Consider the following 18,507-nt stretch of genomic DNA (forward strand, 5'->3'; position numbering starts at 1 on the left):
CCCTTACTCTGTCCTTGCTGATTGCCGTCCTCTGGTTGGCCCGGAGTCCTCTGCAGGTTAGCTGTCAGAATGGCAGCTCCAGTCCGCTACTGGATATTCATATATGGGAGCATAGAGGGGCCGGAGCGCTAGAAATGTGTCCGCTTACACAGACACAGGAGCCAAATAAGGACATGAACTTGGGTCCAATAAGAACCTCATCAGTTACCAATTGAATCAAGGCAGGGTGGCTTTTTCTTTTTAAAGCATAGTTTCAGTAATATATTCACGAAAAACCTCAGACATTTTGAGAAAAGTTAGTATTTGGGATCTTACGTTGCTTGGCTAAATTAACACTAAATATAGACAAGAATCATGCTGGGGTTTCTGGGCCCTGTAGGAGCACCTGTGCGCTGAAGGAAGGCAAAGAAAGAACCACAGAATTTGTAGAAAGTTTTATTGCAGTTGCTTCTGAATAGTTTTTTTTTTTTTTTCCTGGCAACCTAGCAGTCAAAGCTCACATTTTTGTAAGTAATTTGCATGCTATTACTCTGTCGACCCTGAATTATGATTCTTGAGGCTGGGATGTTTTTTGTGGCTCGTGCTCTGTGCTTTTAACTTTTGATAGAAATGATTTAGACTTGATTTAAAAAATTAATTCCTGAATGTGAAGAGGCACTGACTCTGAAATGGAATTAAAGAACAAATTACCATGATTCACTCAATAAAGCTTCCTATTAGCTTTGAATTAAGCCCTATTATAACAATAAGGATTCTGTGGCAAACAATACTGGTGTGTTATTTCTGAGCTTTGATACTGAGCACTTATGGGAAAAAAACTAAAGAGCAAAGCCATTTTTCATAGACAGCTATTTTGTCAGAATATTTATTTGTAGGTAGCGAAAGAGTCCTTAAGTGATGAAAAGAATCAGCTGTGAGCATTGATCTAAGCTGGAGGAAAATGAAATTACTTACATGTTTCAGTGCAAGGTATCAGAAAGGGCCCCGTTAAAAGGATACTGCTTCGGTCAATCTCAGTGAGCAGATTTGCACACCAGGGTCAGGGAGGAGGGCTGAGCTAGTATGATGCAGAATTTAGTAACCAGCCCTGCTGATTGTTGCCCTTCTATGGAGGTGCCAAAGATAGCAACAGCTGGGTGCCAACAGCCGTGGGTCCTAGTTTTAGGGCCAGGTGACCCCATACCCATCTACTCACTGAGTCATTGGTAAGCCCTTGGTGGCCAGGAACCACAGACACCCAACTCTGTTTTCTTCGTCAGTTCTTTATTTTCCATTCACATGTTGTAGTTAATCTAAAAATACATGAAAACGGCATCTATTTATATTGTGACTTTACCCTGAAGAAGAAATTTACTTTCAGGGCGCTTCATAGCTTACTTGAAGTTGCTGCCTTTGTGCTTTTGGAGTTGATGTTGCACTAGTCACCTTTGCAGTCAGTAGCAAGGCTAATAATTTGGAGATTTAATTAGCTGCACGGCTCTTAGGTTAGCTTTTGTGGCTAGGACTTTCTAGTTGGCCCTCCATTTTGTAAATGTCGATTAAGCTTCAGTATGAGATTTGAGCAATAGGAATTCCATTCCTAAAGGGGAAGCTAAGGCTCAAGGACATTAAGTCAGAGACCAAAAATGAACCACGCGTCAGTCACCAAGCCTAAAATAGAAGCCGTGGCCGGAATGATGATCTTATGATGTGACACATACAACCTTTATGCCTCAACAGGTATTAGTATTGGGGATAGTAAAGTGTAAGAGATGATAAAATGCAAAACATCTCTGGAAGAATAGAACTCTGTGACCATGCTTTAGTCCCTATGGTTTTGTCTGTGAGAGGATAAGATTTGATTGATCTCTAAGGCTCCTTTATTTTATATGCCGTTGCTGCTTTTTAAAAAAATGATCACTTCATGTCATTCCCTTAGGAATGCTCCATGGGTATATTTGGGATTCAGTAATATCAATATCTAAGGTGATTTAGTAGTAGCTAATCTAAAGTACCCAGAGAATCATGTGTTTTTGTTAATTAAAATTTCAGGATAACTGAAACACCTTGTTTAATTTTTAGCTTTGATTGAGAAAAAGTTTAATTAGTCCATGACATTTTTTTAAAAGATTCATTTATTTGTTTTAGAGAGAGAGAGAGAGAGAGCCCGTGTGGTGGGCGGGGCAGAGGGAGAGAATCTTAAGCAGCCTCCGTGCTGAGCGCGGATCATGAGACAAAATCAAGAGGCAGCCGCTCGACTAACTGAGCCACCCAGGCGCCCCAGTCCATTTTGAACTGTTTTTCTTAGGGCTTCAGGAGCATTTTTTTTTTTTTCCACAAGTACTAGTGGGTTTCAGGTATCACTGGGAAATTCCTGGTTTTTAATATTTTCAAATGCAGTTTAATCTATTTAGGAAATGGCTGATTCTTTTTCAGATCTACAGGTGTTCACATCTTTCTTTCCCCTGAATTTGGTTTCTCCTACTTTCTTCATTCTGTAACTGCTATTGAAAGAAAAATTTTAAATGTTCACAGGAATTAGTGTTGTCCCCTTATCAGCAGGCACAAAGCTTATCGACTTTACCAGAGACCAAGTAGATATCACATGAGGATTTTTACACTCAGTTTTTTTTTTTACACTCAGTTTTATTTCTGTTAGTGTATTTATTATTAACTGCCTCAAATTCTTTTGAAAATGGTGAGCTTCAACTCTTGAATAAAATATTTTAGTTGCTCCCACTTACCGTAAGTTACTGGCTTATATATTTGACACTGAGTATTTGGAGAATAGGATTGGTGCCCACCCTCAGGAGTTTTAAGTCAGTTGGGAAAGTCAAAGATGTGAGCAATAAATGCTATAAAATAGTGTAAGTGTCCTGGTGGAAGAATGTACCACATCCGGCAAAGGCACAGAAGAAAGGCAGGTTGATTCTTAGAGGAGGTGAGGTTTGAGCTGAGGCTTGAAAGAGGGTTAGGGAGAGATGTAGAGAAGAAAGGGACGACACATGAACTCTGAAGCAAGAGGCCCGCTTCCAGCTCTGCAGCTCACTAAACGTATGGTCCTGGGCATTCACCAGCTCAGCTTCAATTCCTTCACTTGGAGGAAGGATGGGGACCAGACTGGAACCTGTCTACAATCCCTTTCAGATCAAAAAGCCCTGTATCACTATTAGACTCATTTTATGAAAAGAGGTAACTGTGAAAGAGACGGCTTTGATAGTAATTTGAATTTGTCTTCCTAGAGCCCTGTATTTCATGTAATTAAAGGGCTGCAAGTTCTTTGTTGTGCTGGACAGACATCTTAAAATAGACCTTTTAAATCCACTCAGGCTTTTTGGGGTTGCTTGAAGTTGTGCTGTCGTTAGAAAATGTAAGCCTCACTTTTAAAATTCTGTATTATGTAAGTGACCTCGATCTAAGGAAACTCAGGGGGAAGAGACCTCAGATGTCCCAGAGTCTAGCCTCCAGCTCGCCATACGGTTCCTGTCTGTAGCACCTAAGCTTGGGAAGATTTTGTCTTGAGTCCTCCCAGCCAGCATCTCATGGTTAAAGGATACATTTAAGGTAGAAACTCATATGCCATATTGAGGGAGAATATAAAAATTGCAGTTTTGTGCAGTTGGTTGAGTGTCTGACTCTTGATTTCAGCTCAGGTCATGATCTCAGGGTTGTGGGATCGAGCCCCGCGTCTGGCTCCGTGCTCAGTGTGGCGTCTGCTTGAGATTCTCTCTCTCCCTCTGCCTCTGCCCCACTCCTCACTCCCCAAAAAACAAAATCTTTAAAAGAAAATTGCAGTTTTGTTTTAAAGCCTCATACAATTAGGATGGTTCACCATAAAATTCTCTTCCCCCTTCAGAATCTTTGGGCCACAGGCTGACTAGCTTAGTTTTATCTTTCTATATGTTTATACATACTTTTCTTGGGCAAAGGACTTGAGGCATCTCACAGAATATAAATAATGTAATAAAAGAAAAATATTTTAAAATAACTTTCAAAATAAAAAGCAGGCCCAGGAAAAATAGTGAGAACTGAGAAATCAGAGGAGGAGGAGGTGGATATTCAAAGAAGCAAGGTATAAAGGGCTCACATTGGGCCACACACTTGAGTCTGAGCTTCCTGGCAAGCCAAGCAAAAAAAAAAAAAAAGGTACAAAGTTGTCCCCACATGGAAAAATTTCCTTCTGGACAAGCACAGCTTTTCTAGACCTTCAGCTGGAAGTAATGCATGTGGGGGTTTCTTTATGTGCCTGTGGCCTGTGATTCTTGTGATTCTGGGCTCTGGGCCCAGCCTTCTGCTTCCTGTCACTGTTTTCTTCCAGGAACAATGAATCATTCCCAGGACACCGGCCCTCGAGGCATGCCAGAAGACAGAAAACTTTATATTGTGGATTCCATAAATGACTTAAACAAACTAAACCTCTGTCCTGCTGGATCACAGCACCTGTTCCGTATGTGTGCCCTCCCAGGCTTGGTGGCCCTTCCTAGCTTCTAGGCCACCTAAAAATAGCAAATGCTAATCTGGACCTGTAGGGGGTGTGTGTGGGGGGGGCAGGGGAGGCATTAGGAACACCTCAGCTCTGGAAGGTCTATTTATTATCAGGCAACTTTTGTTTTTGTTCTCTTAATACTTGGCAGGCTTAGGGGCTTGACTCCTAAGCAAGATGTGGAATCTGTCTTAAAGAGTTCTGAGACGTTCTGTGGAGTGTCTCTCCCTGGAAAGGGGTGGAGCCTGCAGGTCTTCCAGGAGGTTTGCTTCTCCCTCTTGGCGGCGGTTGCACCTTCTGGGGACCCCAGCCAGGTCACCGGTGGGGCCCACTTTCCTAGAGAGCTCTGACTTCGTAGTGGATTCCTGGAAAATACTCCACGCATTCCTCCAACTTTTAAAAAATCATTAGAATTTTTCCGGGCAAAGAAGTCAACTCCATTTTCTGCTTACAAATTACAAATGGCGCCAATTAAAGGGTTAAAAAAAGGAGGGGGGAAGCAAAACAAAAATCTGCTAAATACTAAATGTGTACTTTGTTCCCTAAATATTGTAAACGAGCTCGATCAGCTCATTCTGAGCCCCATTTTTCCAGCTTAAACTCTGACAAACACAAGCATTAATTTTCCCCTGGCCACTTGTTCCGTCCCCGTTCTGAACTCGGACTGTCCCACATTTGTATCTATCATTCCCCTTCTCAATCCTTCCTGAGGTCTCGCTTTTTTCTTCATTTCAATGCGTTCGGGTTTTCACCTGCCTTTATTGCAGTCAGTCTCAATAGAAATAGGTGTTTGGGTGCCAGCTTAGGCCATCGCTTTGATTAGGAAGCAAAAGTTGTTGCAGGTGACGGAGCCCAGGACACAAGCCACCCACCCAGCTACAGTCAAGCAGCACAGTGTGTGGGACAGATGCCAAGTAGGAGAGAATACAGAAAGGAAGTCATTCGTCTCCATTACCCCAAGTTTCTCTATTTCTTACTGATTTTAATTTGGGTGTTACCAGGCACACAGGCCTTAAAAATGATGGCCACATGCAGACACTTCATGCTCTGGCTGACCCAAGCTGCTCTAAGAAGCATGGTTGCAGTCTCAATTTAACTGCAGAACATTTAAAAGAACCTTGTTTCCAGAGCAGGTCCATCCCAGAGAGAGCTCTAAGAAACCAAAATACATTGGCGCTATTTTTCTGTTTAAATGGATGTGGGCTAAACTGATCACTCCTATGCTGCAAGGAGTTACCTGGGAGACATCCCACAGTATTTAGCCTTCTACTCAGAAGAGGTGTCCCAGCCAGCTGTGTTTTACTCCTGGGTCACGTTGGGGGAAATGGTGATAGAACCTCCATCTCTCTGAACCCTTAACGTATGCAGCCTCCCCCACTCACCCAAAGAAAAGCCCAGGTCCTGCTCCTTCAGTGTTAACACCATCTTCAAAGAACTTTCCAAGGAGATTGCTTAACCCTGCTTGTTTTTTGAATAGCGATGTTGAAGAAGGTAAAAAATTCACAAAGAGCACCAGCCCAAAGACATTCCTAAAACATAAGTCACTCTCCAGGGCGATGACAGGGGAAAATGGGTGTATCCCTTACTCACACCTCTAATCATGGGGGACCGGTCAGGTCTTCGGAAAAGCTGTCTGCTGAGGAGTTTTTGTCCTTGTTTTTGTTTGTTTCATATCAGCCCTCCAGGAGAAAATCCCAGACGTTGGCACTAACTCAGGAAATGGAAGTCATAGTCTATTTTTTATGGGGCTGATAACGGTGCTGATTGTCAGCCTGGCCCTGGTTTCCTTCGTGATTTTTCTAATAGGTAAGTACCACCGACATGTTCTCATTACTTAAACGCTCTTACTTTGTGGCTGGTTCTTTAACTTTGTTCTGGCAAGGGGTCCCTGCTTTTTGGCACTCACGGCTACGCTCCCTGAAGGACAGAGGGAGGGCGGATGCCCTGAGTGAGCCCTGCAGTTCTGAGAGGGTCGCAGAGACACAAGCCCACAGTGCCCAAAGTTCACAAATGCCTACTATGACTTTACTGTCTTACTTGGAGTCCCTCGCTGTCAAATGGTCGGCGGCTTATCCTTGCTGATTCTCAGTTTGCTTGATCCGGTGCATAACCGCTCCATTAATTCCGCTCTGTACCAGAGAGTCACGTTCAGGCTTCAAACTCCTTTCCAAGGTTTCTCACTTAGGAATCAGCTGGAAGCACTGAGGACTGGGGCAGGGTCCCGGTGGCAGCGTTAGGGAGGTGATGAGGCCCTTCTCTCCTGCTTGACACTGCCCAGGCTGTGTGAGCTGCCACCACCTCCCCTGGTGACCCGCGCTGTCCCACACAGCTCCTCAGCCAAGAGACCCTCCCAGACCTCAGTGCCCTGGCAGGACCAGGGGTGCTGCCCCCTCCCCTTGAGCCCCCCAGTTTTCTCTCTCGGCTAACCCCTGCGGGCCATCATCTGGGATTTTTCAGCTCCCTCCCGGCCCCGAGAGAAAGAGTGGAAGGAGCCCGAGAGGAGGGAGTCATCTTAGACACCTTTTCCCCCCCGCGGATCCACCACACCGTCATTTCTTCTGCCCTTTCCTATTCTGCACGCCGTGAAGCCTTCAAACGTCTTCAAGGAGAAGTAGAGCCCTTGTCTTTGGAATGCCTTTAATTTAAATTCATTCAGGATTAGAGGTAGAGGTGGTGGTGATGGGGAGGGAGACAGGTGGGCAGAGGGCGTGACTCTTTTAGAGCTTCTGATGCCTTTTCTTCCCCAAATTCCTGCCTTCCAGCTAAAAGGTCTTTATCCAGCCTCGGGGGTGGGGCAGGTGGGGAGGCATGATGTTTAATTGCTTCTCTCTCGCCCAGCCCTTGCCTTCTTGCACTTAGAAGCTGCAAGGGCAATTCTCCTTACAGTAATGATGCCCTTGTATCTGACCGCCTGTTGGATGTGGGCTGTTCCTGAACTTCCAGGGCCAGAAAGAGCCCATGGGTTACTCTTCTGAAATGTTACACCAACCAAAATGAATGCTCCAATTATCATTCTGCCACATGCATCTGGGACAATGACTGAGTTAAACTACGAGGAAATTTTAGGTATGCCCACAGACAGGAGAGCCACCCAAAGGACCTCCTCTCTTCTGTGGGACGATAGGTAGTAAGATTAAGGGCACCGCTGATAACATATGCTATCTATTGGGCACTCACTGTCGCAGGCACTGGGTGAAGCACTTGATGCCTGTTTGCTCACAATCTCATAACAGCTCTCTGGTGTAGCATCTACTATTACTCTGGTTTTAGGGAGGCTGAGGCTTTGGTTATTTACCGTGCCCAAGGTACACAGCTGATAAGTGCCCAAAGACACTCCCACCCGACCTCAAAGAGCATGCACTTTATCACCATCATTATAAATATGGTTTATTTTAAATTTGCTGCTGGTGTTTTATATTGAGGGCAAAGTCATATGAAGAAACGGAAAGAAGACATGAATAAAGAATGTCTTTATTGGGCAGTTGCTCTGTGCCAGACACATAAATCCATTATCTTCAGTCTTTACCTTTTAAGATAGTATTTAATAATCCTATTCCATCGATGTGAGACTAAGTCCCAGAGAGTTTACCTCTCCATGTTTACCCTGCTAATCAGAGGCAGAACTGGGATCCACACCCTCATCTGCCTGGCTCCAGAGGTCCCCTGCCCTCCATTGCCTACGTTGAAGTAATGAAGTAAGGACTTCCTGTGGCTTTCAGACAAAGCTTAACCTAAGACCAGAGTTGGCACAGGCATCTGGAAATGAACTTGGCCTGTGCTCATCCTTAACAAGGAAATCTTTTTGCTCTCAGTGGGATTTAGTGCAAATTCGTAGCCTTTCACCAATGAGAAAGGACCCGTATTCTTTATAACTCGGGTCTTTTTACATAAGAGAGAGAAGACTTATTTTATACCGATTACTTTCTTATTAAACCATGGGGTCTTGGGGCGCCTGGGTGGCTCAGTCGGTTAAGCGTCTGCCTTCAGCTCAGGTCATGATCCCTGAGTCCTGGAATCGAGCCCCGCATTGGGCTCCACGCTCAGCGGGGTGTCTGCTTCTCCCTCTCCTCCCCGCTTGTGCTCTCTCACTGTCTCTCTCTCTCTCAAGTAAATAAATAAAAATCTTAGAAAAATAAAAAATAAAAGCCCCATGGGGCCTTTATGTTTTTGTCATAATCTGTCCAAAAGAGGAATAATAGACAGCAAGGGTAGATTACTATGGATGCCTCTGCTGGCAGTTTCTAGTGGCCAAGCAGTGTATTCCAGAGAATACTGGATGCATGGGATATTATTAAGTGTGGCCTGGAGAAAAAAAGGATTCTATGGTCAAATGCTGAGTGAGAATTGCTGAGTGAGCTAATGCTCAAAGTGTTTTTTACTTCCTGTGAGTTTCCAAGAGGGAAGTCAGTATATAATTTTTCGGTAACTTTTTTGCCCGTGCAACTCTTTTTCTTTTTTGGAATTAAATTTGGAATCTGTGTATCATGGGACACGCTTAAGCCAACATGACTGCTGCTTCCTTCTCTGTTTGATTAATGTTCTAGGAGGTTCCCAAGAGGGGAAAGGATCTCATGTGTTAGCCATTTACTTCCGTTTCACATTTTCCCCCAGGAGCAAGTGGGATTCCTGCCTTGCTCTGCAGCAAATCTCAATTAAGATCCTTTCTTCATGTCTTGGACCCTAATTCATCCAGCCTACTTTTTTTTTTTAAATATTTTATTTATTTATTTGACAGAGAGAGAGAGAGAGAGAGAGAGAGAGCACGAGAACAGGAACACAAGCAGGGGGAGTGGAAGAGGGAGAAGCAGGCTTCCTGACGAGCAGGGAGCCTTATATGGGACTCGATCCCAGGACCACAGGATCATAACCTGAGCCGAAGGCAGACACTTAATGACTGAGCCACCCAGGCGCCCCAGCCTAATTTTGTAAACATGGGGAAGAAGCAGATTCTGAGCAAAAATTTGTCCCAAGCCTGGAGGGGAGGCGCTAATGTCTAGTTTCCCTTCCCACATTAGTTTATCCACTAAAGCCTTGTGGCATGTTACCAACATCATTAGTTCCTGAAACATGCCTTGGAAAATTTAACTCTGTGATCAGCAGACCTCAGAGTGTTCCGTTCCATAGCTGACTTCATTGCAAGGAGTTCTATTTTGAAAGTATTGTCTCTGTTCTTAGGAGGGTCTGATGGGAATTCTTACATATTCGTTTATGGGCTGGTAATCCAGAACCAGCAGAGCTATGTCAAAAGAGGCTGAAACCCAGAAAACCTCATTTCCTGAGGAGGAGCTCAAAACCTTTTGAGAAGAGGCCTCTGAAAAAGACAATGTAACAATCCCTTCTCTGACATGCTCACAATGAGACATGTTGGGGGGTTTCCCTCTGTTGCTCACAGTGATGTTTCTCAGCCAAAATCTGTGCAGAGCTTCCAAAGGTAGTCGAGGCTGGCCCCAATGAATTATAAAAATAATCCACTTGGTAGATAACTTGAGTCTTCAGCAATTTCTCTCCCGGGCTTCTGGGCTGCCTGGGATATCGGAGCAGGGGACTTGCCAAGGGAACCTTTCAGCACTCAGCTAAGCTCCAACACAAGGCACTAACGAGCCGGAACAGCCTGGAAACCAGTGTAACACAGTCTGTTTTCTATTTTGAAGTTCAAACTGGAAACAAGATGGATGATGTGTCAAGAAGACTAACAGCTGAGGGAAAGGACATAGACGATCTTAAGAAAATCAACAGCCTGATTGTAAAGCGACTCAATCAACTGGACGCTGAACAAAACTAAAGAAATGAGCATCCAAAAGCAACTGCTAACGTCGGAGCCTCACACTTTACTGGGCGTGCACAGGGTTATGAAGTGAGCATGCGCATTTCTGCAGGCAACAGAATATCTGGTTCGTGATCCCAACCCTGGGGCCAACTTTCTGCTACAGGGATGGGAGCAACTCCAAGGCAAAGGGGCATGGGGATAGCAGCCAGAGAAGGGCTGTTTTTATGGTAGGGTCCTTCTGCTTCATTGGGGTTTAGGGTGGCTGGCATGAAGGAGAACCAACAGTTAGCAAGAGAATTTGGCTCCGTACCTACACCTTCTCTTACAAAAGGAGTGTTGTCACCAGAATAAGTTCACTGTGCCAGTGAGGTTCATGGCACCTCATGCACCTTTATGAATTCCTGTGACAGCCTAATGAATCCAGTGAATTATTTGTATTCAAGGGAACCAGGTGATGACTCTTCTCAATAAAAGAAATTCTGCTCAGGTGATTAAACTCTGACTCTTACTTCCCCAAGGACAGGGGATGGGTGGGTTTCAGAGCCAATTGCCTTCTGGTATTTGCTAGTAGTATTGATATGATATATGGTAGGGTGGGGGTCAATAGAGAGAGCCTAAGTTATTCAACCAATGTTTATTGAGCTCTTTGTGCAAACCATCTGTCTACTTTAGAAGAGTTTACATTCAATTAGGGAACAAAGGAAATGTATGGTTATATATAAATTATATAAGCTTTGTTGGCATTCTTTCTCATGAAAAAAGAAATCCTTCAGTGTTCTGCTGATTAATTTTGAAGAAATCTGATAGGTTTGTGGTCTTTACTAAACTACAGTAGGAAATTGTGTATTTGGAATATTTGGAACCTGCCCTGTTTTAGCACAAAAGGTAAGGTACACAGTTTGTGATGTAAGATATGGTGTGATATAAATGAGCTTAAAAAGCAGATGAGTCTTAGAAAATCTTTCATTTAATACAAATGTATTGTGCAAGTTTATTGAAGAATGCATTGCGACGGGGCACCTGGGTGGCTCAGCTGTTAAGCGTCTGTCTGCCTTCGGCTCAGGTCATGATCCCAGGGTCCTGGGATCGAGCCCCACCTCAGGCTTCCTGCTCCATGGGAAGCCTGCTTCTCCCTCTCCCACTCCCCCTGCTTGTGTTCCCTCTCTCTCTGTGTCTTTCTCTGTCAAATAAATAAATAAAATCTTAAAAAAAAAAAAAGAATGAATTGCGATTCTGTCATTTTGGGCTGATCAAAACCCTTTCATTAACTATTTTTTTTAAAGATTTTATTTATTTATTTGAGAGAGAGAGAATGAGAGATAGAGAGCATGAGAGGGAAGAGGGTCAGAGGGAGAAGCAGACTCCCCGCTGAGCAGGGAGCCTGATATGGGACTCGAACCCGGGACTCCAGGATCATGACCTGAGCCGAAGGCAGTTGCTTAACCAACTGAGCCACCCAGGCGCCCACCTTTCATTAACTATTAAACACATACACACACACATTTACATTTTACAACACTAGTTGATGAAATAAACACAAGACATTTTACTTAACCATTTTTGCACTCAAAAACATTTGTCCTGCATACTCACTCTCTCCATATGGATAGATATCATATAGAATATTTTAATAATCTAAAATTTGTGTTTACTGGAAAATTCTTATTGCACTGTTGATGGGTTGTGGCAAATAATTTATCAGGAGGGAGAGAGACGCAGGGCTCAATCCCAGGACCCTGAGATCATGACCTGAGCCAAAATCAACAGTTGGATGCCCAACTGATTGAGCCACCCAGGAGCCACTTTTCGTTTTCTTTCTTTTTTTTTTTTTAAAGATTTTATTTATTTATTTGACAGAGACACAGCAAGAGAGGAAACACAAGCAGGGGGAGTGGGAGAGGGAGAAGCAGGCCTCCTGTAGAGCAGGGAGCTGGATGCGGGGCTCGATCCCAGGACCCTGGGATCATGACCTGAGCCGAAGTCAGACGCTTAACGACTGAGCCACCCAGGTGCCCCTTTTCTTTCTTTTAAAACAGCTTTTCTGAGCTATCATTGACATATAAAAATTGTATATATTTAAGGTATACAACTTGATGTTTTGATATACATATATTGTTGAATGAGTACCACAATTAAATTAATTACCATATGCATCACCTCTATACTTACCATTTGTGTTTGGGGGGACTTGGGGGTGAGTATATTTAAGATCTGTCCTCTTAACACATTTCAGGTATACAGTACAGTATTGTTAACTGTCATCACCATGCTGGACGTAAGGTCTTGAGAACGGATTCGTCTTGCATTACTGAAACTTTGTACCCTTTGCCTACACAGCAGTCCAATATGGCAGTTGAGACATGGGCTGGGGAACCGAACTTCCTGGTTTGGATCTTGTTGCCACTATTTACTGTGGGTTTTGGAAAATTAACTTCAGCAAAACTGGATAATTATCAAATCTATTCCTTAGTATTGTTGGGAGGCTTAAAAGAGATGACAAAGCACCGAAAACTATCAGAAACAAAGTAAGTACTAGTTGTTATTGTAATTATTGTTAAAAGTAGTAAGTATGGTATAGTGGAAATAACCCACTACATTTGAATCTCTGCATTAAATCTTTGGGACTTAAAGCCAAAATAATTTTTCTGCTGCAGTGTTTAGGACCATAGCATCCTGATCTCATCTGACCAAGGATGGATGATAGGGTGAGAAGCTTTGTAGCAAAAATTTACTATGCTCTAAGAGGTGATCAATAAATGCAGGAGGGTTTTATTGTTTACCAAATAATCTAGTGTGACGAACATTGGGATCCACATTTCCTACCTGAGATGGAGCCAGGAATCCCTCTGTCTGTCCGGCACTAATAACGTGACCACAGGCTTCAGGGGAATGAGGTAGCAAGTAGAGGAGGAGAAAAAGAAATAGAAGAGATAGCTGACCTGAGACATGTCCTGATAGGAAAAGAAAAGAACATTTGCATCATTCTTTGGACTCTGAACGTGTTCACAAGGGCTCAGAGAGAGGTTTTTTTTTTTTTTCCTGGCAATGGGCTTCACTGTGATGGAAGGATTACACACACCTTCTGCTCCTAGGTCCCAGGCCATGCAGTTTCTATTCCATCTTCCTCTAGCCCCTCAGAGAGTTCTGCCTTGGCAACCACCTACAGGTGAGCCTAGCCCAGCCTTTCCCACCACACTCTGCTGTTGACACCTGGAGGCCACTGGGGCAGGCAGCAACCTGGAACTTGGGGGCCCCAGCTTTCCCAGCTTGGCGGCTGAGCTGCAATTTAGGGGACACATGTTACTTTTTTTCTCCGGGAAACACCAAGGCCCTCTGTCCAAGACTCTGCCAGTGGACGCCTATCTCCAAAGCAAGGCTTTTGAGTAAGAACAAAGGAGGGTTAAAAATAACACAAAAACAATTGCTTGCTTTACTAATGACAGCCCATGGGAAAATGGAAGAGTTTTGGTGTGCACATCATGTTGAATAACTGAGGGGTCTTAGAAATACAGCACAAACCATTGTGTTCTAACCCATTTTTATTGCTTAGCAAGATAATTTCAGTGGAAACAAGTATGCTCTGAGTCAGGGTGTATAAAATAATTTTATTCCAGCTTCACATAATGACCCCATTTAAATTCAGACGAGGATGAGGGAAAGAGAGAGTCAAATACTGGTCATCTATCCCCTTTGTGAACGAGTTTGTGCAGAAGAAGCTGTGAAACGGAGAAAGGGCCATGAGCTATCTTTCCACAGAATCAGGAAGTGTATTTTTTTAAAAAGAGGAAAACAAATTATTATTGGAACCTGTGCTCCCCCTTATTCTTAGTTCGTGAAGATAAAAGCTTCTCAGTAAAAATTTTTATGGGAAAAACACTGCAGAAATAGCATTCTACTTTTTGTGAAGGTGAAAAGGATTTTTAAAGACGTGATGAAAAAGTAAGTCAGAACAAACTTAATTCTATGTAACGAGTGGGAATTGAGCGTATGTGCCGCAGCCAGTGCTGTGGGCTGTGCCGGGCTTCCCTGAGCCGACGCTGCAGAGGATCCCAGAGGAGGCTGAGTGAGGTGTGGTCCTCTCTCCAAATGGGCTTCTGATCTATGTCATATGGTATGTTAGTAACAAATTATTTTCCAACCTGGGGAAGATAGGTGGAACATTACCTTTCGTTGGGGATGGAGGGCATTTTGATAAGCATATAGATTTTATGACAACAACTGATCAAATACATCCATGTTAATTGCTTATAATGGTAATACTTCCAGCACCTGATAATATGCTGTCTTAATGTCATGGAGAGGCCTTGATATTTAAGATTTTTAAAAGAAATTTTGTTCCTTGAACCACAAGATTTGGTTAACACCCCCATATGTCTTGGTTTTTAAATTATGAACAGCCAGAGAAAACAGATGGAAGCATTTAACGTGTTGTGTTGCTAAACGCCTGGCTCTGCGCTGGTTTCTTTATATAATTTTTTTAATCACAAGAATGTGTGCGGTTTCTTAAAAACGGATTAGATGATTACTTCAGCCTGAAAAAAAAATTTCTTATTGATTTCAATTTCGTTCTACAGAACAAGTGAATTGTAATCGCTGGAAATGGGGGTGGGAGGGGGGAGAATGTTTGTGCAAATAAGACATGAGAAACCAGTATCTACCCGTAGCCACAAACAGGAGACCGCGGTGGCCAGCATGCTCACTGAGGGAGCACCTGGGAGGCTTACAGGAGACCGCGGCGGCCAGCATGCTCACTGAGGGAGCACCTGGGAGGCTTAAAAAAACCCCGAGTCCCAGTCTTACTCTCAGAGATTCTGAGCTAGCAGGCAGGGGCTGGGGACGGGAGCTCATGTTCTGAAAAAGTTGCTGTGATGATTCTGGTGCTCCGTTTGGACGGGTGGCAGAGCAGATCATGGATTTGGAGTAAACTTGGGTTTGGATTCTGGTACTATGCTTGAATAGTGTTGCCTTGACCTCTCCTCACTTCCTCAACTTCCCTGACTTTCAGGTTGTTCCTCGGTAACATAGGAGGGTATTGCTTCTGGTGAAAATGGGGAATTTGGTAGAAAGTCCTTTAGGCTGTGTAGTGTTTATAAGTCATTAATAAGTTGTACATTAAAAAGGGGGACCATCGGGACGCCGGGGTGGCTCAGTCGGTTAAGCGGCTGCCTTTGGCTCAGGTCATGATCCTGGAGTCCTGGGATGGAGTCCCACATCGGGCTCCCTGCTCGGCGGGGAGTCTGCTTCTCCCTCTGACTCTCCCCCCTCTCATGCTCTCTCTCTCTTTTTCTCTTATTGTCTCTCTCTCTCTCTCTCAAATAAATAAAATCTTTGAAAAAAAGGGGGGACCATCTGATCATTCGTGGGTATTATTTTTAATCTCCAGGGAACATTCATGATCTCTTGTCAAAGACCAATGAATGTCTTCAGAAGAACACTCCACTTTCTACTTTTCATTTCCTTCCCTTAGCGCATATCCAGACCTTCTCAACTGCACTTGGCTTAAGCTCCAGTTTGAAGGGGCTATTTCACTTTCCTGAAGAGCCTTTGAGAGCCATTCTGATGGCAGATGTGAGTGAGAAGCTGGGAACCCTGAAAGGTAAGGGTCCTGAAGAAAAGCCAGACAGGGACTCCTGCCCCAGGAGAGCAGAGAAGGATGGTTCCTGAAATAGTAGCTTTGTGGTACCATGACCCGTGGGCTTCCTGGCAATGTGAAACACAAAAACCTGACCAGGCAGGTAGACTGTCCAGCAGTTTGTCTTTTCACATACATTGGAAAGTGGTGTCTTTGACCTTGATCTAAAGACACAAAAGATTCAGATTTTAGATTTTTGGTTGAGAGAGGTAGTGCTGCTCTGGGCGCTGCCTAAGGGAGAGAGGCCTGGTTGCACGTGAGAATGACCCGCCTGGGGTCAGAACCCCATCCCCGCTCATTCTGTCAAATTCCACCTTGTCTTCATTTCGAATGAGAACCTCCTGTCTTCGACATCTTCAGCTGAAGACATTTTATAGGTCTTTTGACAGACTACTGACGTTCCCTAGGGACTAAAAATACTGTTGAAGAATGGTCAAATGTCCCTCCTCTTTGACGTAACAGTTACAAATGACTTAGAAATAACTCTACAGAGGTGGTGAGATAAAAAAATAGAATCAATACCAAAATACTCAACAATCAACTGAAACCAGTGACAGTCACGGACAATGAAGTGAGGCAAATGATGAATCCAGTCCTCAGCACAGAGGAGCAGAACCAAGCAGTGGAAATGAGCTGTGACTCTGTTTACACAGAGTGGTGCATCTCTTCAAACTGCCACGAGATGAAAACCGGGCTTCTGTGTCGTTGAATTTAACATCTTTGCAAGAGTTAATTGGGGCAAAGTTTGTGTTGCCCCTGAATTTCCCTCACCATCTAAAAGAGATCAAGCTGGACCTATAGGAAGTCACGTAATTGGTCAGAAGGAAATTCGAGGAAGCTTTTACCTTTATTTCTTGCTTCTTTTTTTTTTCCCTTCTAAGTTGATCTTGCCAATAAAATAGTAAGGATTTTTCTGTAGACCTTTGCTTTCAGGCCAGGAAGGTGCGGAGTAGGTTGTGGAGGGGATGAGGGCAGAGAAAGCAGCCGTGGTGCGAAACAGCCCACAGGCAAGGCTGCCATGTTTGCAATCTTCCCAGACGGAGGCAGACATGGGCTAGCTGCTCTGTGTCTTCCCACATAGATGAAGAAGGCATGGGCTGTGGGAAAGGAAGTCACGATCCTAACTTTTCCTTGTTCTTTTTTTTTTTTTTTGGCTTCCTCTGACTCTCCTGTCCCTTTCTAAATTTCAAAACATGATGCATTATTCATGGACGAGTCCTCAGAGACACAGGTTGTAACAACCTTGTTCCGTCGGGAACATTCTTGCTGATTGTGGAGCGCTGCTGCCACAGAGCATTTATTGTCTGATGAGCAAAGGGAGTAGGCCAAACAATTGAAAGACCAGTTAATAATTTAATTATGGCTTCTTAAATACCAAAAATGTCTAATTCTCCATGCCCTAAAGTCATTTTAAATATTGCCACAGACTAAATTATAATTCTCTTGCACATCCTCACTCACCCAGACTTCTTTAATATTGATGAGTTGGGGGTCAACTTCTGAATCACACTTAAGGGCTCACAAAGTTTCCTACAGACTCAGAAAATAAACAAGGAAAAGACATGAGGACCTATTTTTAAAACTTCATTCTGTACAGATGATAGAAAACCCAAGTTCTTTCCATATTACTCGTAGAAGTCACAAAGGAATCTTCCATAATCATTACCCCCCCCCCAACAGTTTGATGCCATCTCTTTCTCCTTTGAACTAGAATTTGATTTGAACCTCTCTGATTTTGCCCTGTCATTGCGTGCTTGCGTTGTACCCTTTGCATGGCTTTCTCATCTGGGCTTCCTCGGGGCATAGTACATTGCTCAATAATGTGAATGTGTGTAATTGAATCAAGCTAGGAAGTCTTTCCAGTTTGCCTGCATTGCCTCTGATTTGCAATTAGAATAAAGTGGTGCTCACTAATAGGAGACGAGGGACACCTGGTGGCAGTTGGTTATTTCAGAGGAAGGAGGTCACTTTGAAAGGAAGAAAGGAGGCGAGTGTCAAAATATAGTTTGATATCCATGGGAGGGTGAATGGTTGTTTCAGACATAGGACGTCTGAGGGCTTATGTCTGGGGAAAAGGCTATTAGACTAGAAGATCGCCTAGATAGTGGTGAAGACTGTGTGCTTTGGGGTTGAAGGACCTACCTTTGAATCTGGTTCTGCTGCTTGCCGGCTGTGTGACCTTGGCTAAGCTATTTACCTTTTCTGAGTGTTGGTTATCTTACTACAAAATGGGAATGATCCCACCTAATAAGGTTGCTATAATAATTGAACAAAATGATGCCTAGTACCTGGTAAGCACTTAAGTAAGGAGAGTGGCTGTTATTTTTCTTATTCACAGCAAAGAGCTGAGAGCCGAGTTTGATGCCAAGGAGCGGGTTTTCTGCTGGCTCTGGTGAGATGTTCATAGTTTTCTTGAATTTTGGGAAAGTCCATAGAGGGGGCCTCTTTGATCCCACTTTTAGGAAGGTCTGCACAAGGTCACCTTGTTTCAGGTCTGTCGGGAAGTATCTCCCTATGAAGCAGAGGAATCTATCAAACTCCTTAAGTGTCTTTTCACCACGTAGACGTTCCACCCTCATGGAGCTTACCCCTAAGTGGGAAGATAAGATCACCACACAATGGAAAAACAAGAAATAAGGCATAACC

At 43.7% G+C, this 18,507-nt stretch overlaps 1 protein-coding gene across 2 annotated transcripts; it reads left to right on the forward strand.

Annotated features, from left to right (window-relative positions):
* The first annotated feature begins 274 nt into the window (after nt 1–274).
* Nucleotides 275–10,711, forward strand: LSMEM1 (leucine rich single-pass membrane protein 1). 2 transcript variants are annotated; one of them, XM_027574531.1, is made up of 4 exons: nt 275–506; nt 4,298–4,426; nt 6,140–6,268; nt 10,114–10,711. In XM_027574531.1, exons 2-4 carry the CDS (start codon nt 4,303–4,305, stop codon nt 10,242–10,244), a joined length of 384 nt encoding a protein of 127 aa, XP_027430332.1. In that variant the 5' UTR covers nt 275–506; nt 4,298–4,302; the 3' UTR covers nt 10,245–10,711. The 2 variants fall into 2 exon arrangements, with proteins under 2 accessions (XP_027430332.1, XP_027430331.1); XM_027574530.1 differs by lacking the exon at nt 275–506 and adding an exon at nt 1,628–1,719.
* The last annotated feature ends 7,796 nt before the right edge of the window (nt 10,712–18,507 follow it).

The sequence above is a fragment of the Zalophus californianus genome, chromosome 12 (assembly GCF_009762305.2).
Source record: "Zalophus californianus isolate mZalCal1 chromosome 12, mZalCal1.pri.v2, whole genome shotgun sequence".
Taxonomy (NCBI): Eukaryota; Metazoa; Chordata; class Mammalia; order Carnivora; family Otariidae; genus Zalophus; species Zalophus californianus.